The sequence below is a fragment of the Bufo gargarizans genome, chromosome 3 (genome assembly GCF_014858855.1).
Source record: "Bufo gargarizans isolate SCDJY-AF-19 chromosome 3, ASM1485885v1, whole genome shotgun sequence".
NCBI lineage: Eukaryota > Metazoa > Chordata > Amphibia > Anura > Bufonidae > Bufo > Bufo gargarizans.
This window is the reverse complement of record NC_058082.1, coordinates 409923097-409947724: the sequence shown is the minus strand read 5'-3', so window position 1 is coordinate 409947724 and position 24628 is coordinate 409923097. Positions and strand designations below refer to the sequence as shown.

Here is a 24628-nt window from a genome sequence, read left to right as displayed (position 1 = left end):
CAACCTACAACCAGGCATGGTTGTGTCTGATAACGCCGTAACTTGGTGGCGGCTTTGGAGCTCGGCAAGCTCAAACACATCCCATGCCTAGCCCATGTCTTAAACTTAGTGGTTCAGTGGTTTCTCAAAACCTACCCCAATTTGCCTGAGCTACTAGTGAAGGTGGACAGCGTGTGTGCACATTCCTGCAAGTCATCGACAGCTTCAGCCGGACTGTCAACGCTGCAGCAGTGCTTAAAATTGCCAGTTCACCGGCTGTTGTGTGATGTGAGCACTCGCTGGAACTCGACGTTCCACATGTTGGCCAGGCTTTGTGAGCAGCAGAGGGCAGTAGTGGAATACCAGCTGCAACATGGTCGTCCCCTTTCCAGTCAGCTTCTGCTATTCACAAGTGAGGAGTGAGCATGGATGTCTGACCTCTGTGAGGATTTAAGAGACTTTGAGGAATCAACACAGATGGTGAGCGACGATAGCGCTATTATCAGCGTAACCATCCCATTTCTGTGTCTACTCAAACGCTCGCTCTTCACAATTAAGGACAACGCTTTGCATGTGGAAGAGGTGTAAATGGGGGAAGACATTACACAGGCTGATAGCCAGACCATCCTCAGCTCGTCTTCTCAGCACAAATTGGACAATGAAGAGGAGGAGTTTAATTCCATCTGTTCAGCATGGGTTGACAGAGGAGCAGGAAGAGGATGAGGAGATTGAGTGATCCTCCTGATGACAACAGTCTTGCCTGTTGGTACTCTGGTACACATGGCTGATTTTATGCTAGGCTGCCTTTCCAGCGACCCACGCGTTATACGCATTTTAGTCAACACGGATTACTGGTTGTTCATCCTTCTCGACTCCCGCTACAAAGACAACTTTTCATCTCTCATTCCTCTGGTGGAGAGGATGTGCAAAATGGTGCAATACCATAAGATCCTTGTTGAAAAATTGCTCCAAAAATTTCCATCTGACAACGCTGGCGGCAGAGTCTGTACTTCCTTGGCCAAACGAGGAGGGGAGATAAAAGGGAACACACAGCAGGTCCAACAGAGGCAGGGCAACACTCTCCAAAGCCTGGGACAGTTTCACAAAACTTGGAAGATCGTAAAGGAGTGCATAGCAGACCGTGTCAGCATCCTCAATGATCCCTCAGTGCCTTACAACTACTGGGTGTCCATGCTGGACACATGGAACGAACTGGCGATCTACGCCTTTAGAGGTGCTGGCCTGCCTTGCCGCCAGCTTTTTGTCTGAGTGGGTATTTAGTGCTGCTGGTGGCATTATAACAGATAAGCGTATCCGTCTGTCAACTGAAAATGCTGACAGGTTGACTCAGATAAAAATGAACACAGCTTAGATTGACCATGACTTCCCAACTCCACCAGACGAAAGCTGATGAATATAAAGGCACTTTAAATGTGGTGTTTATAATGTACTGAATACACTGTATTCCCATGCACCCCTTCCACCACAAACAAGGGTATATAGTTGAATCTTTATTTTTTCATCCTCCTCTTCCATCATATCAACATGCTTATTCGTCGCATATAAAGCCCTCTCATATATGCCCTTCGCATATAATGTTTTACAGGGTCAGCTCAGCTGCAGGCCCTCGCATATAATATTTTTGAGGTTCAGCTCACCAGCAGGCCCTCACCTACAATGTTTTACAGGGTCAGCTCAGCTGCAGGCCCTCGCATATAATATTTTTGAGGTTCAGCTCACCAGCAGGCCCTCACCTACAATGTTTTACAGGGTCAGCTCACCAGCAGGCCCTCGCGTATAATTTTTTAGAGGGTCAGCTCCCCACAGGCCCTCACCTACAATGTTTTACAGGGTCATCTCAGCTGCAGGCCCTCGCCCAAATTTTTTTAGAGGGTTAGCTCACCAGCAGGCTCTCGCATATAATATTTTAAAGGGTCAGCTCCCCACAGGGCCGCACCTAAAATCTTTTACAGGGTCAGCTCACCAGCAGGCCCTTGCATAAAATCTTTTACAGGGTCAGCTCACCAGCAGGCCCTTGCATAAAATCTTTTACAGGGTCAGCTCACCAGCAGGCCCTCACCTACAAGTCCAGTCTCACTATCCAAGTGTCTGATCAACACAATCCTCACCGCTGGGGGTCGCGTAACTAGTTATCACAGAGGAGTCTCGTTCGTTATCGGAATTAACCAGACAAATCGCTCCACCAACTAAGAACGTCCATGCATCACCACCCACAGAATCGAGAAAGAGCTATCAATCTGTCAATCCTTTTCGTGTCCGGGCCGGGTGAGGTTCCTCCGTGTTGAGTCAAATTAAGCTGCAGGCTCCACTCCTGGTGGTGCCCTTCCATCAATTCCTTTTAAGTTTCAGCTTTGCAACCATACTCCCCCCGAAACCCAAAGACTTTGGTTTCCCGGAAGCTGCTCGGCAGGTCATGGGAATAATGCCGCCTTTTCACCGGTCGTCATTGTTTATGGTCGGAACTACGACGATATCTGATCGTCTTCGAATCTCCGACTTTCGTTTTTGATTAATGAAAACATTCTTGGCAAATGCTTTCGCTTTGGTTCGTCTTGCGCCGGTCCAAGAATTTCACCTCTAGCGGCGCAATACGTATTACCCCAGCCGTCCCTCTTTATCATGGCCCCAGTCAGGAAAACCAACAACATAGAATCTGAGTCCTATACCATTATTCCTAGCTGAAGTATTCAGGCGATCCGGCCTGCTTTGAACACTGTAAATTTTTCAAATGGTCAGCTAAGCAGCAGTCACTCTCCCATAATTTTTTTAATGGTCAGCTCAGCAGAAGGCCCTCGCATATAATTCTTCAGAGGGTCAGATCACCTGCAGGCCCTCACATATAATCTTTTACAGGGTCAGCTCACCTGCAGGCCCTCACCTACAATCTGTTTCTCAGGCTCCCTCTCCGGAATCAAACCCTGATTCCCCGTTACCCATGGTCACCGTGGTTGGCGCTGAAAATGACATTGAAAGTTGATAGGGCAGACATCCGAATGGATAGTCGCCGTCACAGGGACGTGCGATCGGGCCCAGGTTATCTAGAGTGACCAAAGCGGCAGCCGGCCCTCGCCCATAATGTATAGATGGTCAGATCAGCAGGCCCTTGCTCCATATTTTTTTTGAGGGTCACCAGCAGGCCAATCAATCATAATTTTTCAAGGGTGTGTATGATGCCCTCCTTTATGTGTAACAAAGGGTGTATTGTAGTGCCTGTTCCTTGTAATTTTTGGCAGCCCTTTCCCTTAGTGCATAGGCTTTATAAGTGTAGGAGTCCCACTACCTGAACAATTGTACCACAATGTGAATGAGGCCCTCCTTTATGTAATATACAGGTTGTATCGGAGTGCCTCTTCCTTGTAATTTTTGGCAGCACTTGCACTTTATATACAAGTAAATATACAAAAAAGTATGTTTCCTAACAATTTTTCCTCTTTTCCATCTTTGGTTTTGTGCGTACTATTGTCAGTCTGTAAAAGTTGTGTACTACCCGGACAACATCGTTCCCAACAGCGACCTGGGAGTCCAAGATGCATCCAGACATCCTCCCCATGCTGTTCCCGAACCATTTTGGTGGTGTTTCCATCAATTTCTGATCTTTTCCTAAGAACCAATCACCCTCCCCTCTTCAGAGCAGGGGGTGCCTGGTTTAATGCTCGGGTTCTTCCATTGACTTCCATTATACTCGGGTGCTCGGTAGAGCACCCGAGCATCCCGATGTGTTCGGCCCGAGCACCCAAGCACTAAGGTGCTCGATCAACACTAGTCAATACCTGATGGCCTATGATATATCAGGGGTGTATATACTGTATTTTATTTTCTTGAGATCTAGGCTAACATAAGTGAGTTTAAAACTGGTGGTTGTCATAACTCCCCAGGCTTCAGTGATGCATCCAATGGTGTCCTGGGTGGGTGATCTACCTCATAGGAAGCTGCATTGCACTTTGTGGACAGTTAGGGTTGGGGGGAGAAGGATGATGCCCCCATCTGTAGAGGATAGAACGTGTACATATTTGGACTTATTTTTGTTTTGCTAAAAGTATTTTAAAACATAATAAACTGATTATTTTGTAATTGTGTTATTCTTCTTATTGTAAACCACAGCGTTTTCTGTGTTTACAATTAAAAAATGTTTCAGTATAACCATTAGAGGTTCCATTACGAAGTTTGCCTAAAAATGCAACATACTGTAGCTGCACTATTTTTTTTTCTGGCAAAATCAGTCCCTATAATAAAAACCATTATAGTCATGTGATGGATCCAGTATTATGATACTGTTCCAAACTGGCGTTGATAATGTCCCTATATGGGGTGACTACGGTCCCTAATTGGCATGTATAGTGTGCCTAATTAGCAAGGATAACTAATTAGGGACACTATCCATGCTAAAGCCTCATTCACACGTCAGTGTTTTATCAGTGATTTCCATCAATGATTGTGAGCCAAAACCAGGATTGGAGCCTCCACAGACATAAGATATAAGTGAAAGATCTGCCCCTGTTCTGTGTTTAGAGCCACGCCTGGTTTTGGCTCAAAATCACTTATGGAAATCACTGATCGAAACACTGTCATGTGAATGAGGCATAACTTAGGACAGTATCCATGCCAGTTAGGGCTCCTTCACACGAGAGTGTCTCTTGTGGGAATCATGCTCCGTGTGAGAGAGGGATCGTGCGTTCTGGACTTAGAATGCGCACGGCATTATCATGATTGATAATGCTGTGTGCCTCTGTGTGACCTTTCCGTAACGGAATCATACTAACATAAAGCTGTCAGTATGATTACAGAAAGGTCACACAGAGGCACACAGCATTATCAATCATGCACTTCTAATAATGCCACCCAGACCACAGGATCCCTCTCACACGAGAGTCCAGCAAGGGACACATTCGTGTGACAGAACCCTTAAGGACCCTATTGATACCAAATAGGGAACATGATACTATACAGTTAAGTAAACAGGTGACACTTTATTTAGGGTCAAAACATTTTATACATGGTCTTACATGCGCACTGCAAAGTCAAGATGGGTGGTGGGCTGAGTGCACAGTCAAAATATATATATATATATATATATATATATTTATATTTATATTTTAAGGGATCGCTCTCTCACAGGGGGTCACAATCATAGACAACTGGGTTCAAGTCCAAATGGCCAAATGGTGCTTTATTCTGGCACTTCAGCACCAGTACAAACACAAACATAAACCAAAATAAACACCTGCCCGTCTGGGCTCTAGCTAATTCAGAGGTCTTCTCCCAGGCTCACCTAAAAAAACGTAGTTCACACACAGGGTCTCCGGCTCCAACTCTCTCTGTAGGGTCATTTCCTCTCCCCAGTCATACACACAGGGTTGTCTTATCCCTCCTTGATTATAGCCCAGCTGACCTCAACTTTGATCTCCTCAGCTAAAGGGAGTACCTGTAGTGGACTAGGGGTGTGGACTGAGAGACTCCCACTACCAACCTGTCTCCCAGTCCAAAGAAATCCAGCCCATAAAACAATCTCCAGCAAGCTATGCCTTGCTGAAGCAGCATTATTTCTGGATTTCAGTTATCTCACCCAGCTAAACTAAACCACTGGGTGAAATACACCACCCACCATACCTCTACTGTGCACTTTATCACAATATATATATATATATATATATATATATATATATGTATATATATATATCGCAGGAAATGATGAAAATTGAGATTTGATCAAATCCCTAAGGGAGATGATCAATTCACAGAAGATGATGTTCCCTAAAGAAAGTAAGTGATTTGATCATCAAATCCCTTAACTGTTTTAGTGAAAAGTTTAATATTTTTGATAATATAAAATAATATTGTTTAGATATTTGGATCGGAGTCCGACTTTCTCTTCAAAATCAAAGATTTTTTAGTACCTACTTCCATAACATCGTATTTTTCTCCATAATAGTACTGTTTATACGTCCGTTGTAGTTTAAATAGTGGTGCTCATTTAAATTGCTTCTATCTTTTCGTGAGTCCACAAAGGTTTTTCTTTATCATGCCGCTTGTTCAAAAACGTTCTGATAGTTTCATTAAACTGTTCTTCAGATACAACTTCGGTCAGAGTTAGATTTTTTTTCTATATCTGAACCCATGGCCAGGAGTGTGCCCCCCCAGAAATATGCCTGGCTGTGTTCCCCCTGCCAGAATAGTATATACTTAGAATCAGGGGCTTCGCTAGGGCCTTTTATCAGCGAACTGTGAGAGCTATGGGATAAAGTACCTTTGATAACATCACCATGTGACCAGTAACATAGCAATACTACTGGTCACATGTCTATGAGGTATTCAAAGGTCCTTCGACTGGTTTCTTATTTTTTTTCCAGGACTCCTTACTTGTTTATTTCATCTTTTCACTTAAACAGTTAAGGGATCTGAACCATATCACTTACTTTCTTTAGAGAAATCACCCTACAGATATTATTTTAAACATCTTTTGTGAATTGATCATCTCCTGCAACATATATATATATATATATACAGTACAGACCAAAAAGTTTGGACACACCTTCTCATTCAAAGAGTTTTCTTTATTTTCATGACTATGAAAATTGTAGATTCACATTGAAGGCATCAAAACTATGAAATAACACATGTGGAATTATATACATAACAAAAAAGTGTGAAACAACTGAAAATATGTCATATTCTAGGTTCTTCAAAGTAACCACCTTTTGCTTTGATTACTGCTTTGCACACTCTTGGCATTCTCTTGATGAGCTTCAATAGGTAGTCACCTGAAATGGTTTTCACTTAACAGGTGTTCCCTGTCAGGTTTTTTTTTTTTTCAAATATCCTTTTTATTGAAGCAGATAAGTCAGATTCAGTTACAACTTAGTGGCATCATATCACATATATAATTACAGAGACAGTAATCCTGTAAGATACAAAATTGCCTATTCATTACACTACAGTCAGTATACGGTTTGTATTCCTGAATGCACATGTATTAGCATATATACTATTCATCTTTCATATTACAGTTGTCCAACGACCTCATGGTGCCCTTCGTTGCATCAAAACCTTATTTTTTCCGGTTTCATGACTATCCACTTTCGTTTTCTATATAGCATTAACCCCAAACTTTATTGCAACAAACCCCAACTGCCCCTTCCCCCCTCCCCCCCTTTCACCACAGGTCTACTGTATGGTTCGAAACCTTCAAAAAGCCAGGTTGTCTTTTATTTCTCTATTTCTTCAGTCTACCTGTAACGTCCCTAAGGTATTAGCTAGTTTTCTTTTCAGATACCACTCTGAACCTGTGAATGGTTGCACAGTCTCCAGCAATTCAGTGTTGGTCAGGGCTACCTTTATGAAAGGCTCCCATCTACTAAAGAAAGCAGTAACCCTTTTTCCTTTAAATTGTTCTGCCTCTGCCCTTTCCAGCAAAAAGCACGACTTGGTATGCAAGAAAACTGCATCCATTGAGGGTGTTTTAGGCTGGAGCCACTCCCTGAATATACATCTCTTGGCAGCTAGCAGCAGTAAATGCACCAACGGGGTTATCCTTTGTCCCTCGGCAGCTACCTGGAATATTAGGAGCTCCGGCGCAAGCGAAATTTCTATTTTCAAGTGATTTTTAATGTGGAAAATGATCTGTTTCCAGAACCTCTCCGTTGCCGGACATGACCATATCCCATGGTACAAGTCCGTACCTGTTTCTTGACACTTTGGGCATTTCAGGATTCTATCCGTTTGGAGCAACCGAGGGGCAAAGTGAAAGCCATAAATTGCCCTGTGCATCATCCTGAAGTATGTCTCTCTCCATCCTTCGTTCGGTGTCACCCTTCTAACTGTCTCCCATCCTTTCAGTATCACTTTTTGTATGTCTATAAGTGGGAATTCTTTCTTCCATTTAGAGAATAGACTTTCTGCTATCTGCCTTTGCTTCTTCTCCCTCAAGCCCCCATATAACTCAGAGAGTGACTTCTTCCTGAGTCCCTGGCCTGTCAGTAAGTCGAAGTCCTTTAGCCCCATTTCTCTGGTTAGGTTAATTACCCGTTTAGTTAAAAAATCTTTAATTTGTGAAAATGCTAATGGATGTTGGTTGCGTAATGCAGGAAATCTCACAATGAAGTCCTCATACTTACTGTCAGGTTTAATAAGTGGGATTTCTTGCCTTATAAATGGGGTTGGGAGCATCAGTTGCGTTGCGGATAAGTCAGGTGGATACACAGCTGATAGTCCTACTGTATTATGGCAAGTAAAAAGCAGCTAAGTAAAGAAAAACGAGTGGCCATGATTACTTTAAGAAATGAAGGCCAGTCAGTCCGAAAAATTGGGAAAACTTTGAAAGTGTCCCCAAGTGCAGTCACAAAAACCATCAAGCGGTACAAAGAAACTGGCTCACATGCGGACCACCACAGGAAAGCGACCAAGAGTTACCTCTGCTGCGAAGGATAAGTTCATCCGAGTCACCAGCCTCAGAAATCGCAGGTTAACAGCAGCTCAGATTAGAGACCAGGTCAATGCCACACAGAGTTCTATCAGCAGACACATCTCTAAAACAACTGTTAAGAGGAGACTGTGTGAATCAGGCCTTCATGATAGAATATCTGATAGGAAACCACTGCTAAGGACAGGCAACAAGCAGAAGAGACTTGTTTGGGCTAAAGAACACAAGGAATGGACATTATACCAGTGGAAATCTGTGCTTTGGTCTGATGAGTCCAAATTTGAGATCTTTGGTTCCAACCACCGTGTCTTTGTGTGACGCAGAAAAGGTGAACGGGTGGACTCTACATGCCTGGTTCCCACCGTGAAGCATGGAGGAGGAGGAGGTGTGATGGTGCTTTGCTGGTGACACTGTTGGGGATTTATTCAAAATTGAAGGCATACTGAACCAGCATGGCTACCACAGCATCTTGCAGCGGAATGCTATTCCATCCGGTTTGCGTTTAGTTGGACCATCATTTATTTTTCAACCAAGGGACAATGACCCCAAACACACCTCCAGGCTGTGTAAGGGCTATTTGACCATGAAGGAGAGTGATGGGGTGCTGTGCCAGATGACCTGGCCTCCACAGTCACCGGACCTGAACCCAATCGAGATGGTTTGGGGTGAGCTGGACCGCAGATTGAAGGCAAAAGGGCCAACAAGTGTTATGCATCTCTGGGAACTCCTTCAAGACTGTTAGAAGACAATTTCAGGTGACTACCTCTTGAAGCTCATCAAGAGAATGCCAAGAGTCTGAAAAGCAGTAATCAAAGCAAAAGGTGGCTACTTTGAAAAACCTAGAATATGACATATTTTCAGTTGTTTCACACTTTTTTTGTTATGTATATAATTCCACATGTGTCAATTCATAGTTTTGATGCCTTCAGTGTGAATCTACAATTTTCATAGTCATGAAAATTAAAGAAAACTCTTTGAATGAGAAGGTGTGTCCAAACTTTTGGTCTGTACTGTGTGTGTGTGTGTGTGTATATATATATATATATATATATATAATCTCTTCTTGCAACACTGGTGGGTACTACTGCTTAGTAAGAATGTCATTATTTATTTTTAGAAGATGGCTATGTTCATATAAAGTATCAGTATTCAATAGAAATAGTGGTATGCATACTATTGAGGATAAAATCATCATGAAATTGTAAAATAAGTTTTCCAAAGAGGGTATCTTACTGATCAGATCAATATCTGCTAGACTCAGCCCTGCATCAATCAACAAGACTTCAGCTGCTGTGGGGCTTTCAGGGGCGGGGGAGGTAAAGTGACAAAAAAACTGCAAATTGGTTACTTATTTTTTCATTATGGTGTTCACTGCACAAAAATATTATATTTTATTAGTTTTTGGATGTGGTGATACCAAATATGTTTATTTTTTAAAATAAATGTTTTCATTTCAATTTATAAAAAAAATTATTTGAAAAATTAGGAAAGGGGTGTGATTTTTTTTTTTTTTTTACAATTTTTTAAAAACTTTTTTCACTCTACATTTTAGGTTCCATTAGGGGATTTGTCCATGCAATATTCTGATGGCTTGTACCATAGACTTCAATATTATTGCAGTCTATGGAATTTTTACAGGCTGCCTGTCAGGCCATGACAGAGCACTGCACATTCACAAGGCCTCAGAGCACTGCAATTTCGCTGTGGAAACTCCTATCTGAGAGAAGAGGCGGCCTCCTCACACGTTCTAACCCCACAGTTGCTATTGCCAGTGGCATTTGAGCAGAGGTGGGATTCAAATTTTTAACAGGTTCCCTAATCAACGGCAGACATGCGGAGTCACAACACATGTTTACATATACATACACCATATATATAACACACACATACCACCCAACGAAGGAGCTAAACTATCAGTGGCACACAAAGCAGCTTCAGCTGGTGGACCGATGGCCTTAAGTTCTCCTTCAAAATGTCTTGATAAACTTGGGAATTCATTTTTCCTTCCATGATAGCAATTCGTCCAGGCTCTGATGAAGCAAAGCAGCCCCAAACCATGATGCCCCCACCACCATACTTCACAGTTGGGATGCGGTTTTGATGTTGGTGTGCTGTGCCTCTTTTTCTCCACACATAGTGTTGTGTGTTTCTTCCAAACAACTCAACTTTGGTTTCATCTGTCCACAGAATATTTTGCCAGTACTGCTGTGGAACATCCAGGTGCTCTTGTGCCAACTGTAAACGTGCAGCAATGTTTTTTTTGGACAGCAGTGGCATCCTCTGTGGTATCCTCCCATGAAATCTATTCTTGTTTTAGTATTTTACGTATCGTAGATTTGCTAACAGGGATATTAGCATATGCCAGAGACGTTTGTAAGTCTTTAGCTGACACTCTAGGATTCTTCTTCACCTCATTGAGCAGTCTGCGCTGTGCTCTTGCAGTCATCTTTACAGGACGGCCACTCCTGAACTGATGAACAGCAAGGCTTTTGGAGATACTTTTATAACCCTTTCCAGCTTTATGCAAGTCAACAATTCTTAATCATAGGTCTTCTGAAAGCTCTTTTGTGCAAGTCATCATTCACATCAGGCAATGCTTCTTGTGAAAAGCAAACCCAGAACTGGTGTGTGGTTTTTTTATAGGGTAGGGCAGCTGTAACCAGCACCTCCAATCTCATCTCATTGATTGGACTCCAGTTGGCTGCCACCTCACTCCAATTAGCTCTTGGAGATGTCATTAGTCTATTATGGGTTCACATACTTTTTCAACCTGCACTGTTTACATTGTGTGTTCAATAAAAACATGGTAACATTTAATTCTTTGTGTGTTATTAGTTTAGGCAGACTGTGATTGTCTATTGTTGTGACTTAGATGAAGACCAGATCACATTTTATGATCAATTTGTGCAGAAATCCATATCATTCCAAAGGGTTCACATACTTTTTCTTGCAACTGTATATCATATACTGTAATGTTAAGGGGGTGAAGATGACATGTTCATGTAGCTGTTTAGGGGGTCTTGTTTTTTGAGGGGTAAGTTTTTAATTTTTTAGACTCACTTACACATTAGAGTATTGTTAACTGAACCCAACATTTTTGGTGGGATTGGCCAACAAGTCTGCCTAACATCTACTGGAAGATCCTGACTCTCCCCTACTGATGATTAAGACCTAGTCAAGTTGCATTTCAACTTTTGTTTTCACGCGTGGGTAAGCTGCAACCAGAGGTGTCGCAGTGGGCCTCTTCCCATTAAAAGCACATGCATTCTGGGATAAACCGAGCTTGTATGTGTATAGAGGAGTTGGGAGAGAGAGCTTTAGCCAAATAAGCATTCGATAGACAGTTATTGAACCTTAAACTTAAACTGTGGTCTATATAAGTTAAAGGGGGTTTCCCACTTCAGACAATGGGGGCATATCACTAGGATATGCCTCCATTGTCTGATAGGTGCGGGTCCCACCGCTGGGAACCACACCTACAATGAGAACGGAGCTGGGAAATGAACGAAGGGCGCACTGCACATGCGCAACTGCCCTCCGTTCATTTCTATGGGGGTCGCCGAAAATAGTTGAGTGCTGGCTCAGCTATTGCCATCTGTTCCATAGAAATGAATGGGAGCAAGGGCCGTGCATGCTTCTATGGGAGCAGCGCTTGGTGGTGGAGAGACCCCGGGAAATCCGGGGTCCGCCAGCCACAGCACTCCCCGCTTCGTTCTCAGTGTAGGTGCGGTTCCCAGAGGTGGGACCCGCACCTATCAGACAATGGGGGCATATCCTAGCAATATGCCCCCATTGTCTGAGATGGGAATACCCCTTTTTATGTGTAATTTATATTAACTGATGGAGAAATGACAAAGAGTCAGTGTTTTCTCCAATCTAAACCCTCAGTTAGAGCTATACCACAGCAAGTCATCAAGCACACACATGAAACACTCATCTTCCCTCATGGAACCTTTTGCCAGAAGCAGAAATGTTTTACTGTTTCTTACAATAACTTAGCAGCGGGTGCCAACTGTTTGCTCATTATTATTTATTATTTTTAGGTATAAAATTAAAAACGTCAACAACAGAAATTGTCTGGCAGACCAATCTTGGAGTTTGCCCATTCCGGAATGTGAAGGTATAGTTCCAAATCAATGATCATACATATCGAGCATACAGACATGTCATTTCTTAATATATGTTTCCCGTATGTTAAAACTATTCATTCATTAGGTCCAACATTCTGAGATGACATTTCTAATGTAGAGCTCTAAATCCCAAGTATAAATTGCCAAATAAAATACTGGCTGAGGGAGTTTAGTGGTAAGCTCTACCTAGTGGTAGCTCTAGGTACCCAGAATGTTATGATTTAATGCTATGAAGTGGATTTTGAGCTCTGTATCAGACAAACTAAACCTTAACCCTGACCCAGCCCTAACCCAATGCTTGTGCACTTTTTTTGTGTTGCCCAATGCATTTTTATTTTATACCTGAGTGACTGAAAGCATGCATTTGGGTTTTCAAAACATTTCTCCTGGGAAAGAATAGCCACCTAGCAGTGTTTGGCATCAACATACCCTTTTCTCTTTATACAATAAACATGCACGCTCTGATGATTAAAGTGTGTATACTTGCAGAGATAGCGGTCTTCTGTCATAACTGTATGGGCAGCATAAAGATTAGTTTTACCTCCAAGCCAAATAAATGTTTCAACTTTGTAGTGGGTATAAATCTCTGTATGCCAATGATTTTACCATGCTCTTTGTGTTAACCTCATTATTAGGCTACATGCACACAAACCTTTATTTTTTTCCGTGTCCGTTTATTTTCTGTTGCGGATAGGATGCGGACCCATTCATTTCAATGTGCTGTCCGCATCAGTATGTCCGTTTCGTTGCCCCGCAAAAAAAATAGAACATGTCCTATTCCTGTCCGTTTTAGGCATTGTTAAAATGGATCCGCAAAAAAAAAATTATGGATTGGGACTTTTTTAACTTTCACTACCATCCTGCTATGGAGAAAAGGGTTACTCCTTCTGAATCCTTGGCCTAAAATAATAAACTGTGCTCATAGGGCTGCCTGACATGCCATGTGTTTATCTTAGACTACATGCACACGAACGTATGCGTTTTGCAGATCCATTGTAATAATGCCTATCCTTGTCCGCAAAACAGACAAGAATAGACATGCTCTTTTTTTTTTTTTTTTGCGTTTTTTGCGGGGCTATGGAATGGACATACGGATGCGGATAGTACATGGTGTGTACATTGAAATGAATGGGTCCGCATCCTATCCTCAAAAAAAACGGAACGGACATGGAAACAAAATACGTTTGTCTGCATGTAGCCTTGGGCTACATGCACACGACCATATGTGTTTTGCGGTCCACAAATTGCTTAGGCCTCATGCAAACGAATGTGTGCTGCCCATTGCCGTATTGCGGACCGCATTTGCGGATCCGCAATACACGGGCACAGTTCCATGGGCATTCCGCATCATGGACGCGGACCTATTCATTTCAATGGGTCCGCAAATCCGGAGATGCGGAATGGAAGCTCGGAAACCCTACGGAAGCACTACAGGAAGCACTCCATGGGGTTTTTGTCCCGTACTTCCGTTCCGCCAAAAGATAGAACATGTCCTATATTTTTGCATTAAAGTGAATGGGTCAGCGATCCGCTGCGGCTGCCCCACGGTCTGTGTTCGTGCATTGCGGCCTGCAATTTGCGGGCTGCAGACGTTTGTGTGCAGGAGGCCTTACTCATTTACTATGTACCCGCCTCTAAAACAGCTTAGGACAGGGCTACAGACTGCATATTTGTGCCAATGATGTCACCGGGATCACTGCTAGGCAGAAGTCTCTGCCTAGCATAGTGAGGATAAGCCCAGTACGTCACTGGCAGTAAATTTACAGACCTTACCCTGTGAAATGCCGGGCAAGACAAGAGGGAGCATCGGAGCAAGGAAATGCTCAGATGCACCATTCCTACATAGTAAATGAGTAAACAAAAGGTCAGCTCTGAACCCGGACAACTCCTTTAAGAGCATCTCTGACTGCCTACAAAATATGGATTATATTCTGTGCCATTCCTTACTACTGTATAATTCAGGGTTGTTTCACACTAGCGGCAGAGATCCAGCAGGCTGTTTGGGCAGGGAACAGCCACTAGTGTGAAAACTACCTTAGCATTGATATCATGCATCTGTATATCTATGCTCATGTTTTCTTTTTATATTACACATTGTATTAACTTGAAGGCCATATAAATCTCTTTATTGGGTCCACATTCATTTGTATCCCAAAATATTCTTTTAAATGCACCAGTGATGTGTAACCACGATTTCATGCTAACATGAGCTGCTGATATCATTGGAGACACCATCCTGGTCTACTAGTGACGTGCGTTGCTACAAACTGGATTCCCAAAAAGTTGGGACACTAAACAAATTGTGAATAAAAACTGAATGCAATGATGTGGAGATGGCAAATGTCAATATTTTATTTGTAATAGAACGTAGATGACAGATCAAACGTTTAATCCGAGTAAATGTATCATTTTAAAGGAAAAATAAGTTGATTCAAATTTTCACGGTGTCAACCAATCCCCCAAAAATTGGGACAAGTAGCAATAAGAGGCTGGAAAAAGTAAATTTGAGCATAATGAAGAGCTGGAAGACCAATTAACACTAATTAGGTCAATTGGCAACATGATTGGGTATAAAAAGAGCTTCTCAGAGTGGCAGTGTCTCTCAGAAGCCAAGATGGGTAGAGGATCACCAATTCCCACAATGTTGCGCAGAAAGATAGTGGAGCAATATCAGAAAGGTGTTACCCAGCGAAAAATTGCATCTATCATCATCAACTGTGCATAACATCATCCGAAGATTCAGAGAATCTGGAACAATCTGTGCGTAAGGGTCAAGGCCCTAAAACCATACTGGATGCCCGTGATCTCCGGGCCCTTAAACGACACTGCACCACAAACAGGAATGATACTGTAAAGGAAATCACAGAATGGGCTCAGGAATACTTCCAGAAACCATTGTCAGTGAACACAATCCACCGTGCCATCCGCCGTTGCCAGCTGAATCTCTACAGTGCAAAGAAGGCATTTCTAAGCAAGATCCACAAGCTCAGGCGTTTTCACTGGGCCAGGGATCATTTAAAATGGAGTGTGGCAAAATGGAAGACTGTTCTGTGGTCAGACGAGTCACGATTCGAAGTTCTTTTTGGAAATCTGGGACGCCATGTCATCTGTACCAAAGAGGACAAGGACAACCCAAGTTGATATCAACGGTCAGTTCAGAAGCCTGCATCTCTGATGGTATGGGGTTGCATGAGTGAGTGTGGCATGGGCAGCTTGCATGTCTGGAAAGGCACCATCAATGCAGAAAAATATATTCAGGTTCTAGAACAACATATGCTCCCATCCAGACGTCATCTCTTTCAGGGAAGACCCTGCATTTTTCAACAAGATAATGCCAGACCACATTCTGCATCAATCACAACATCATGGCTGCGTAGGAGAAGGATCTGGGTACTGAAATGGCCAGTCTGCAGTCCAGATCTTTCACCTATATAGGCCATTTGGCGCATCATAAAGAGGAAGGTGCAACAAAGAAGGCCCAAGACGATTGAACAGTTAGAGGCCTGTATTAGACAAGAATGGGAGAGCATTCCTATTTCTAAACTTGAGAAACTGGTCTCCTCGGTCCCCAGACGTCTGTTGAGTGTTGTAAGAATCAGGGGAGATGCCACACAGTGGTGAAAATGGCCTTGTCCCAACTTTTTGGGGATTGGTTGACACCATGAAATTCTGATTCAACATATTTTTCCCTTTTCTATTCTGAAAAAAATATTAGAAGTTGGCACCTCCACATCATTGCATTCAGTTTTTATTCACGATTTGTATAGTGTCCCAATCCGTTTTGTAATTACCAAGCCTACACTCCCATTGACTTCCACAGAGGGGTGACATCAGACATCCAGAGGGGCTGGCAGAGACATTCCTGGGAAACACTTGCTTTGTGTGGGCAAGCATTATCCTGCTGAAAGATGCCAGTTGGAAGCCCTGCCATGAGAGGCAGCAACACATGTGGGATTGCCTACACATATCGCTGAGCTGTTAGTGTCCTTCGTATCACTAATAAGGGTGACCAACTGACTACGGCTTCCCAGATCATCACACTAGCAGTTGCAGTAGTTTGTTGCTCCAAAGAAAGGGAAGATTGAAGTGCTCCCCACAAGGCCTCCATCCTTCAACCCACCCAATATCAGTTCCCAAACAGAACCTGGATTTGTAGTTAAAGATGATACAGCTCCAGTTCGTAGCAGTCCAGGTTTCTCATTCACGACACCACTGCAACAAAGGCAGCAGTGACTGTCAATAGTGAGCCATGTAATGGGTACTGTGACACCAAATTTCATTCTGCCAACAAGAGAAGATGCCACCTGTTTCTGGATGGTGGAAAATCAAACTGTGGGTGCTGCTCGTGCTTGTCATCGGATCAAACCATCCTGCCTACTGGTGTTCAGCTTTTTCGTTGTGTGTGCATGCCATCTCATAACCACTACTCCCAAACCTCCTAACAGCCATATCAGAATGTCCTAGATGGTGGACATTTCATTGAAACAACCATTCTGCTTTTTTCAATCCAGTGATCCACCCCTCTCCGATTCTGTCAACTGGGCAAAATGTCTTTCATTGTGTGGTAGAGAAATGTCTAGCTGTTAAAGACATCTCACCATGAGGTACACTAACCAAAAGTAACCTCTGAGAGGCTTTTTAATAGAGGGGAAAGCACTGTTATGCTCTCTTGTGGAAGGACCCATTGTCGAATCAGACTATACCTGTAATCATTTACATATCTGCTGGAGACATAACTGCATGCCAAGCTTTTCAGCAAGCTGATATTTCTGAGTGCATAGTTTTTTGTTGTTGTTGTCATTAAGTGTATGTACATTGTATTACTTATGTGTTTTATTCCAGTTCAAACGTGTGCTATACCTGAAAATGTGAAGAATGGGTGGTATAGTCCTGTAATAGAGCAATATGTTTACAATGAGGCTGTAACATATAACTGTCATGAAGGATTTCAACTTCTTGGTCAAGCTTTAATTATCTGCCGCAGTGATGGAAGATGGAATCATAATACCCCAGAGTGCAGAGGTAAGGTTACTATTTAAATATATATGGGGTCATTTCTCAAACCGCCTATAGCAACCAATCAGATTCTACCTTTCATTTTTGACAGGTGAAAGGTGAAATCTGATTGGTTGCTATAGGCAACTAAGCCAGTTCTAATTTACACCGGTTTGATAAATGACCCCAATAGTCTGGAAGTACAGCGCCAAACCAAATTCAGACCATGGCACAAGAATAAATTTGCTTTCAAAAAGCACTCTAAATTATAGCATGTAATGCCAGTCTGCTGCATCAAGATATTGGACTGTATTAGGAATGGAGTGGTTTTCAGATAAAGAAAGCATTCATTTACTCTTTAATAAAGCATTAGTATAACCAGGGCCGGCGTTAGGGGGGGGGGGCAAACAGGGCAATTGCCTAGGGCCCCTATTCCTAAGTGGGGCCCCCTTCTGAGCGGCCCAGACACATGTGGAAAAGAGCTGTTGGCCACACCTGAGAAGAGCACAGGCAGCACAGCAAGGAGCGCTGGTCCCTGGTCTGCTGGCCCCACAGCAGTCAGGCAGACCTTGGCCCCGCCCCCTTCCGCTCTCTCTCACCGGAGGCCCTGCACTGTGAATGTAATGGCCTCCTCTGCGCCTGAGCTTTACTGGTAAGTTCACCTGACATATGTGCTGCCCCTCTCCTCTCTGTGCTGCAATAAATGACAAGGGCTGCTAGTTGGCAAACATAACCTAATAGGTACAGCTGGATAGTCCAGACCCCGGACTAACAGGAGGGGAGGCAGCCTGCAGACAATATACAGGACCTGTCCCCCCCCACGCACACACTGTAGATTTTATTTTATTTTTTTACTTTTTGCTTCCTGGAACACAGTTGTCTAAATATAATATAATATTTATAATGTATCTAATGCTTGTCTATCTAACAAATATCTTTATTTCTGCATTTCCTATCTACCCATATATCTTTTTTTCATCTGCATTTCTCATATCTATATATCTACTGTATCTATCTCATATTTATCTATTTAGAAAAGAAAATTCCATGCTGCTCCCAAAAGTTGTTCAATGCAACGTTTTAGGCTGAGTTCACACGGGCGAGATTTCTGTGCGGATGCGATGCGTGAGGTGAACGCATTGCACTCACACTGAATCCTGCCCCATTCACTTCTATGGGGCTGTGCACATGAGCGCGGTGATTTTCATGCATCACTTGTGCGTTGGGTGAAAATCGCAGCATGCTTTATATAGTGCGTTTATCACGCAATGCAGGCCCCATAGAAGTGAATGGGGCTGAGTGAAAATCGCAAGCATCCACAAGCAAGTGCGGATGCGGTGCGATTTTCACGCATGATTGCTAAGATGACAGTCTATTCACTGTATTATTTTCCCTTATAACATGGTTATAAGGAAAAATAATAGTATTCTTTAGTACAGAATGCTTAGTAGAAAGTCATTTGAGGGTTAAAAAATAACTCACCTCCTCCTTTTTATTGCGTAGTTGCCGATCTCTTCTTACTTCTTTAAAGAGGACCTTTCACCGATCCTGACATTGTAAACTAAGTATACAGACATGGAGAGCGGCGCCCGGGGTTCTCAGTGCACTTACTATTATCCCTGGGCGCCGCTCCGCTCTCCCGCTATGCCCTCCGGTATCTTCAGTCACAAAGTTATGGTAGGCGGAGTCTGCCCTTGTTCTGCTGTAGTGCTGGCCAATCGCAGCACAGAGCTCACACCCTGGGAGGTTATTTTCTCCCAGGCTGTGAGTTCTGCGCTGCGATTGGCCAGCGCTAGAGCAGAACAAGGGCAGACTCCGCCTACCATAACTTAGTGACCGAAATCTCCGCCTACCATAACTTAGTGACCGAAGATACTGGAGGGCATAGCAGGAGAACAGAGCGGCGCCCAGGGATAATAGTAAGTGCAGTGAGATCCCCGGGCGCCGCTCTCCATGTCTGTATGCTTAGTTCACAATGTCAGGATCGGTGAAAGGTCCTCTTTAATAATGAGCTGCCGGCTAAAGGACCTGTGGTGACGTCACATCACATGGTACAATCACATGGTCCATCACCGTGGTGATGAACCATGTGATTGGACCATGTAATGATCTCAGTGATATCACCACAGGTCCTTTGACATGTCCTGAAGAAAGAACAGGAGACCAGCAGCTACGCGATCAAGTTAATATATTTTTTTTTTTTTATCCCTTAATTGACCTTCTACTAAGCATTCTGTACAAAAGAATGCTGTTATTTTCCCTTATAACCTGTTAAGGGAAAATAATTACATCTGCACAACCTTGGACCCAAACCTGAACTTCAGTGAAGAAGTTCGGGTCTGGGTACCACAGTCAGTTTTGCGTGCAAAACGCATTGCACCCGTGCGATAAAAACAAAACAACGGAACGCAATCGCAGTCAAAACTGACTGCAATTGGGTACCTACTCACGCAGGTTTGCCGCAGTACACCCGGGATGCATCCTGAACAAATCCGTCACGCCCGTGTGAACTCACCTTCAGTCCTCTTACCAGTACCTTTCTCAAGCATTATAAAAATACTGCATGAGAAACATCCTGGTAAGAGGACTGAAAGGTTGCATTGAACAATTTTTGGGAGCAGCGTGGAATATTTTTTTTCTATTTACTTGGATGCTGGATCACTTCCACAGCTGCTGGCACAGCGTAATTCACATTGCTCCTGCTGTGCTGCTTGTGTTTTATTATTTTTTTGGGATATCTCATATTTATCTATGTATCTCTCATATCTATTTATATATCTATCTATCTACCTCATATCTACAGTATCTATTTATCTTATATCTATCTATCTATCTATTGTAGGGGGTTAGCTCTTCTCCGGGGGTCATTCTCACAGATACGACTTTAGGACACCAGGTTTCAGGTCCAAACAGTGCATTTATTTTACACTCCAACCAATACAGGTCATCATGAAGTTGCAGCTTCACCTAACACATGTAACATCCACATAAAATAATAAACACTTGCCCGGCTAGGCTCTAACTAACACAGAGTTTCCTGACTCAACTAGGTCTCAGTTCACACCCTGTGAACTCGTGCAGCTTTGTCAGCCATTGTCCTACAGCCTCCTGGCTGTACAAAGCACAGTATGCCCACTGTCTCTAGTTCACTGTTCCTTGTGGGGGATTGGGGCTCAGTAGTCTGCCTGACAATGGCCCTGCGACCCTCCCAGGCGTCGCTGCGTCCCCCAACTCCAGTCTATCTCCCGGGCCTTGTGGTCCCTCAGCCTTGCCTAGCTGAGACTACACAGAGCCTCCACGCCTCTGTCTACAGGTAACACACTTCCCCCTTTCTGACACCCTGGGAGGTGCTTTATGACAGCCTCTCGCCTGTTGTGGAATAGGGGCATGGACCGCACTATCCCCCCCTTCCTTGCCTCCAACCTGCGTGAGACCTGTCACTGTCTCACACTATCTATCCAGGGGCGTAGCTAGAAATGACTGGGCCCCATAGCAAAAAAAATTATGGCCCCCCCCTCCCGGATCTCCCACCCCCACATACCTATTGGACCTCCCACCCCTTCCAGAGCTCCCACCCAAACACCCCTCCAGGACCTCCCACCCCAACATCCCCCCCAAGTGTCGTCCACAGATCCCCCCCCAAGTGTCGTCCACAGATCCCCCCCTTCAGTGTCGTCCACAGACCCCCCCTTCAGTGTCGTCCACAGATCCCCCCTTTAGTGTCGTCCACAGATCCCCCCTTTAGTGTCGTCCACAGATCCCCCCTTTAGTGTCGTCCACAGATCCCCCCTTTAGTGTCGTCCACAGATCCCCCCTTTAGTGTCGTCCACAGATCCCCCCTTTAGTGTCGTCCACAGATCCCCCCCTTTAGTGTCGTCCACAGATCCCCCCTTTAGTGTCGTCCACAGATCCCCCCCTTTAGTGTCGTCCACAGATCCCCCCCTTTAGTGTCGTCCACAGATCCCCCCTTTAGTGTCGTCCACAGATCCCCCCTTTAGTGTCCTCCACAGATCCCCCTTCCCCAGTGTCCTCCACAGATCCCCCCCCCAGTGTCCTCCACAGATCCCCCCCCCCAGTGTCCTCCACAGATCCCCCCCCAGTGTCCTCCACAGATCCCCCCCCCGTGTCCTCCACAGATCCCCCCCCCCCCAGTGTCCTCCACAGATCCCCCCCCCAGTGTCCTCCACAGATCCCCCCCAGTGTCCTCCACAGATCCCCCCTTCACTGGCCTACCTCATCTTCTGCTCGTGCAGCAGTGCGCCTCGGGCCCGCCTAATCCAGTCCTGACCTGACTACTCCTCTGCTTCCTTGGCTTCCCCCCCCCCCCAGCCAGGCCCGAGCCGCGGACCGCCCAAGCCCCGCCCACTACAGCCGCGGCCCGCCCAAGCCCCGCCCACCTGGCTGCCCGGCTGTGAAAAAAAAAAAAAAAAAAAAATGAATGCAGTCCGGGACGGGCCCCCAGTGGCATAGGGCCCCATAGCCACTGCTATGGTTGCTATGGCTATCCCTACGCCACTGTATCTATCTATCTAAAATTATGGAAGAAAGGCAGCATTTTGACTTCCTTTATTCACCAACACTCAATGCCATTGAGCGTTTGGGTGAATAAAGAAATACATTTTTTTAATTTTTGCTTGCATTTTTATTTTATTTTTTTCATATTTCTTTCTATTCGTTATTTACTTTTTTTTACTTTGAATGCAGAGAACACATTATCTCCATGTCCCTGCTGTCTCTATATACAGAGCACTGGTAACAGTGACTATTTTTAGGTGTTTTCTGATTATTTAAGAGAGTTAAGCAAGTCTCCTGGCAAACTTGCTAAGGGAAGCACACTTAGGGCTCATGCACACAAACGTGTGGCAGCCGTTCCGTGCACTAAGGAATTGCAATTTGCTGTCCCCAATGCATGAGCACCATCCATGCAGTTGCCGCAGACTAATCCAGACCCAGTCATTGAATGGGTTCGTGATCTGTCCACACCGCAAAAAAATAGAACTTGTTCTATTTTCTTTTTTGTGGTGCGAAGGCACGGAGAGAAACCCCACAGATGTGCTCAGTAGTGCTTCCATGGGGTTCTGTGCCTCCGTTCCACACTGCTCCTTCTGGATTGAGGACCCATTCAAGTGAATAGGTCCGCATCCGTGATATGGTTAGCACACGGTCGGTACCCATATATTGCAGACGAGGAACGGCTGTCTGCACAAGCCCTCAGGTTGAGTTCACACTTCAAGGGAGTCTGTCACCTTTTTTTCACCAATATAACTAAGAGCACTGCCCCATAGAAGATTGCAGACACATTCCAAGCATACCCATGTGCACTGTGTGTCTGTATTGCATGTCCAGGAAAAGCACCTTTAGGGATCATTCACACATCCGTGTGTGTTTTGCGGATCCACGGATCCGCAAAACACGGACAGCGGCAATGTGCGTTCTGCATTTTGCGGACAAGAATAGGACATTTTTTTCAGGATCAGAATTGCAGACCCGGAAGTGCGGGTCTGCAATTCTGATCGGGGCCGCACGTCGTGCGGCCCCATAGAAATGTATGGGTCCGCAATTCCGTTCCGCAAAATGCGGAATGGAATTGCGAATGTGTGAATGGACTCTTATTCTGCTGGAAAACAGCTCAAAAGTGCCCAGCTGAAAGTAAAAGTAAAATCATCTTTCACTCCTGACTCAATTTCTAATGGCTATATCTTCTGATATAGTGGATATAATGCTCAGGTTCTGGTATCGTTTGAAAGGTTGGAATGCCAGCTTTCTAACAAGGTTGGGCTGATATTTCTCGTGGCTACTAATCCTAAGATATGAGCAGCAAAACAGCCCTCCCCTCTTCAGTTTGGTTTGCTTTGGGCACTTAGGAGCTCTTTTTCCAACAGAATAAGGCTACATGCACACGACCGTGCCGTTTTTTACAGCCCATTGTAGACATGCCTATTCTTGTCCGCAAAACGGACAAGAATAAGACATGCTATATTTTTTGCGGCCCCATTGAAGTGAAAGGTTCTGCACCCGAGCCGCAAAAACTGCGGCTCGGGTGCGGACCATAACTATGGTTGTGTGCATGAGGCCTAAGGGTCCATTCACATGTCTGCAATTTCGTTCCGAACGTAATTGCGGACCCATTCATTCCTATGGGGCAGCACGATGTTCCCGAAAAATTGCGGACAAGACTAGGCATATTCTATAGTGCTGGAACGCACATTGCCGCTGTCCGTGTTTTGCGGCTCCGTGGATCCGCAAAACACGTTGCGGACGTGTGAATGGACCCTAAAAGTGTTTTTCCCGGACATTGAATAAAGACACAAGTGCATCAAGTGTATCTGCAATCTTCTGTGGGGCAGTTCTCTTAGTTATATTATTGAAAAACAGATGACAGACCCCCTTTCAGTTATTTCCATCAATTATTGTGAGCCAAAACCAGGTGCAGGTTTAAAAACACAGAACAGGAAGAAATCGTTCCATTATACTTTACTGTATCGCTATGTGTAGGCTTCACTACTGGTTTGGGCTCACAATAACTGATGGAAATAACTGACAGGCTGCTGTGGAGGTCACTGTTAAAGGGGCGGGATGCTGTGAAAGTTCCCTGTTATGGGGTCGGGATGCTGTGGAGGTCACTGTTGAGGGGGCAGGGAATGGTGGAGGTCACAGTTAAGGGGACGGTCCGCTATGGAGATCAGTGTTAAGGGGCAGGGTGCTGTAGAGGTCACTGTTAAGGGTGCAGGGTGTTGTGGAGGTCACATTTTAAGGGAATAAAGCTCTGGGAAGGTCACTGTTAAAGGGGAGAGCGCTGTGGATGTTACTGTTAACGGGGCAGGCTGCTCTGTAGGTCACCTTTAAAGGGGCGGGGTACTGTAGATGTCACTGTTATAGTGGATACTGTGGATATCTGTTAACGACACACACAAACATTAAATGAAATTGAAGAAATACAGTACAGACCAAAAGTTCTTCTCATTCAAAGAGTCTTCTTTATTTTCATGACTATGAAAATTGTAGATTCACACTGAAGGCATCAAAACTATGAATTAACACATGTGGAATTAAATACATAACAAAAAAGTGTGAAACAACTGAAAAT

At 44.2% G+C, this 24628-nt stretch overlaps 1 protein-coding gene across 2 annotated transcripts in view; it reads left to right on the top strand.

Annotated features, from left to right (window-relative positions):
• Positions 1 to 24628, top strand: part of LOC122933388 (complement receptor type 1-like) — a 131075-nt gene that overhangs the window by 78951 nt on the left and 27496 nt on the right. For both annotated transcript variants that reach the window (XR_006388426.1, XM_044288355.1), the window contains exons 14-15: positions 12460 to 12536; positions 17389 to 17568. Coding sequence is in view for 1 of the 2 variants with exons in the window: in XM_044288355.1 (XP_044144290.1) it covers positions 12460 to 12536; positions 17389 to 17568 (257 nt within the window). In the remaining variant the exon portion in view is untranslated. The remainder of the gene's footprint in view (positions 1 to 12459; positions 12537 to 17388; positions 17569 to 24628) is intronic.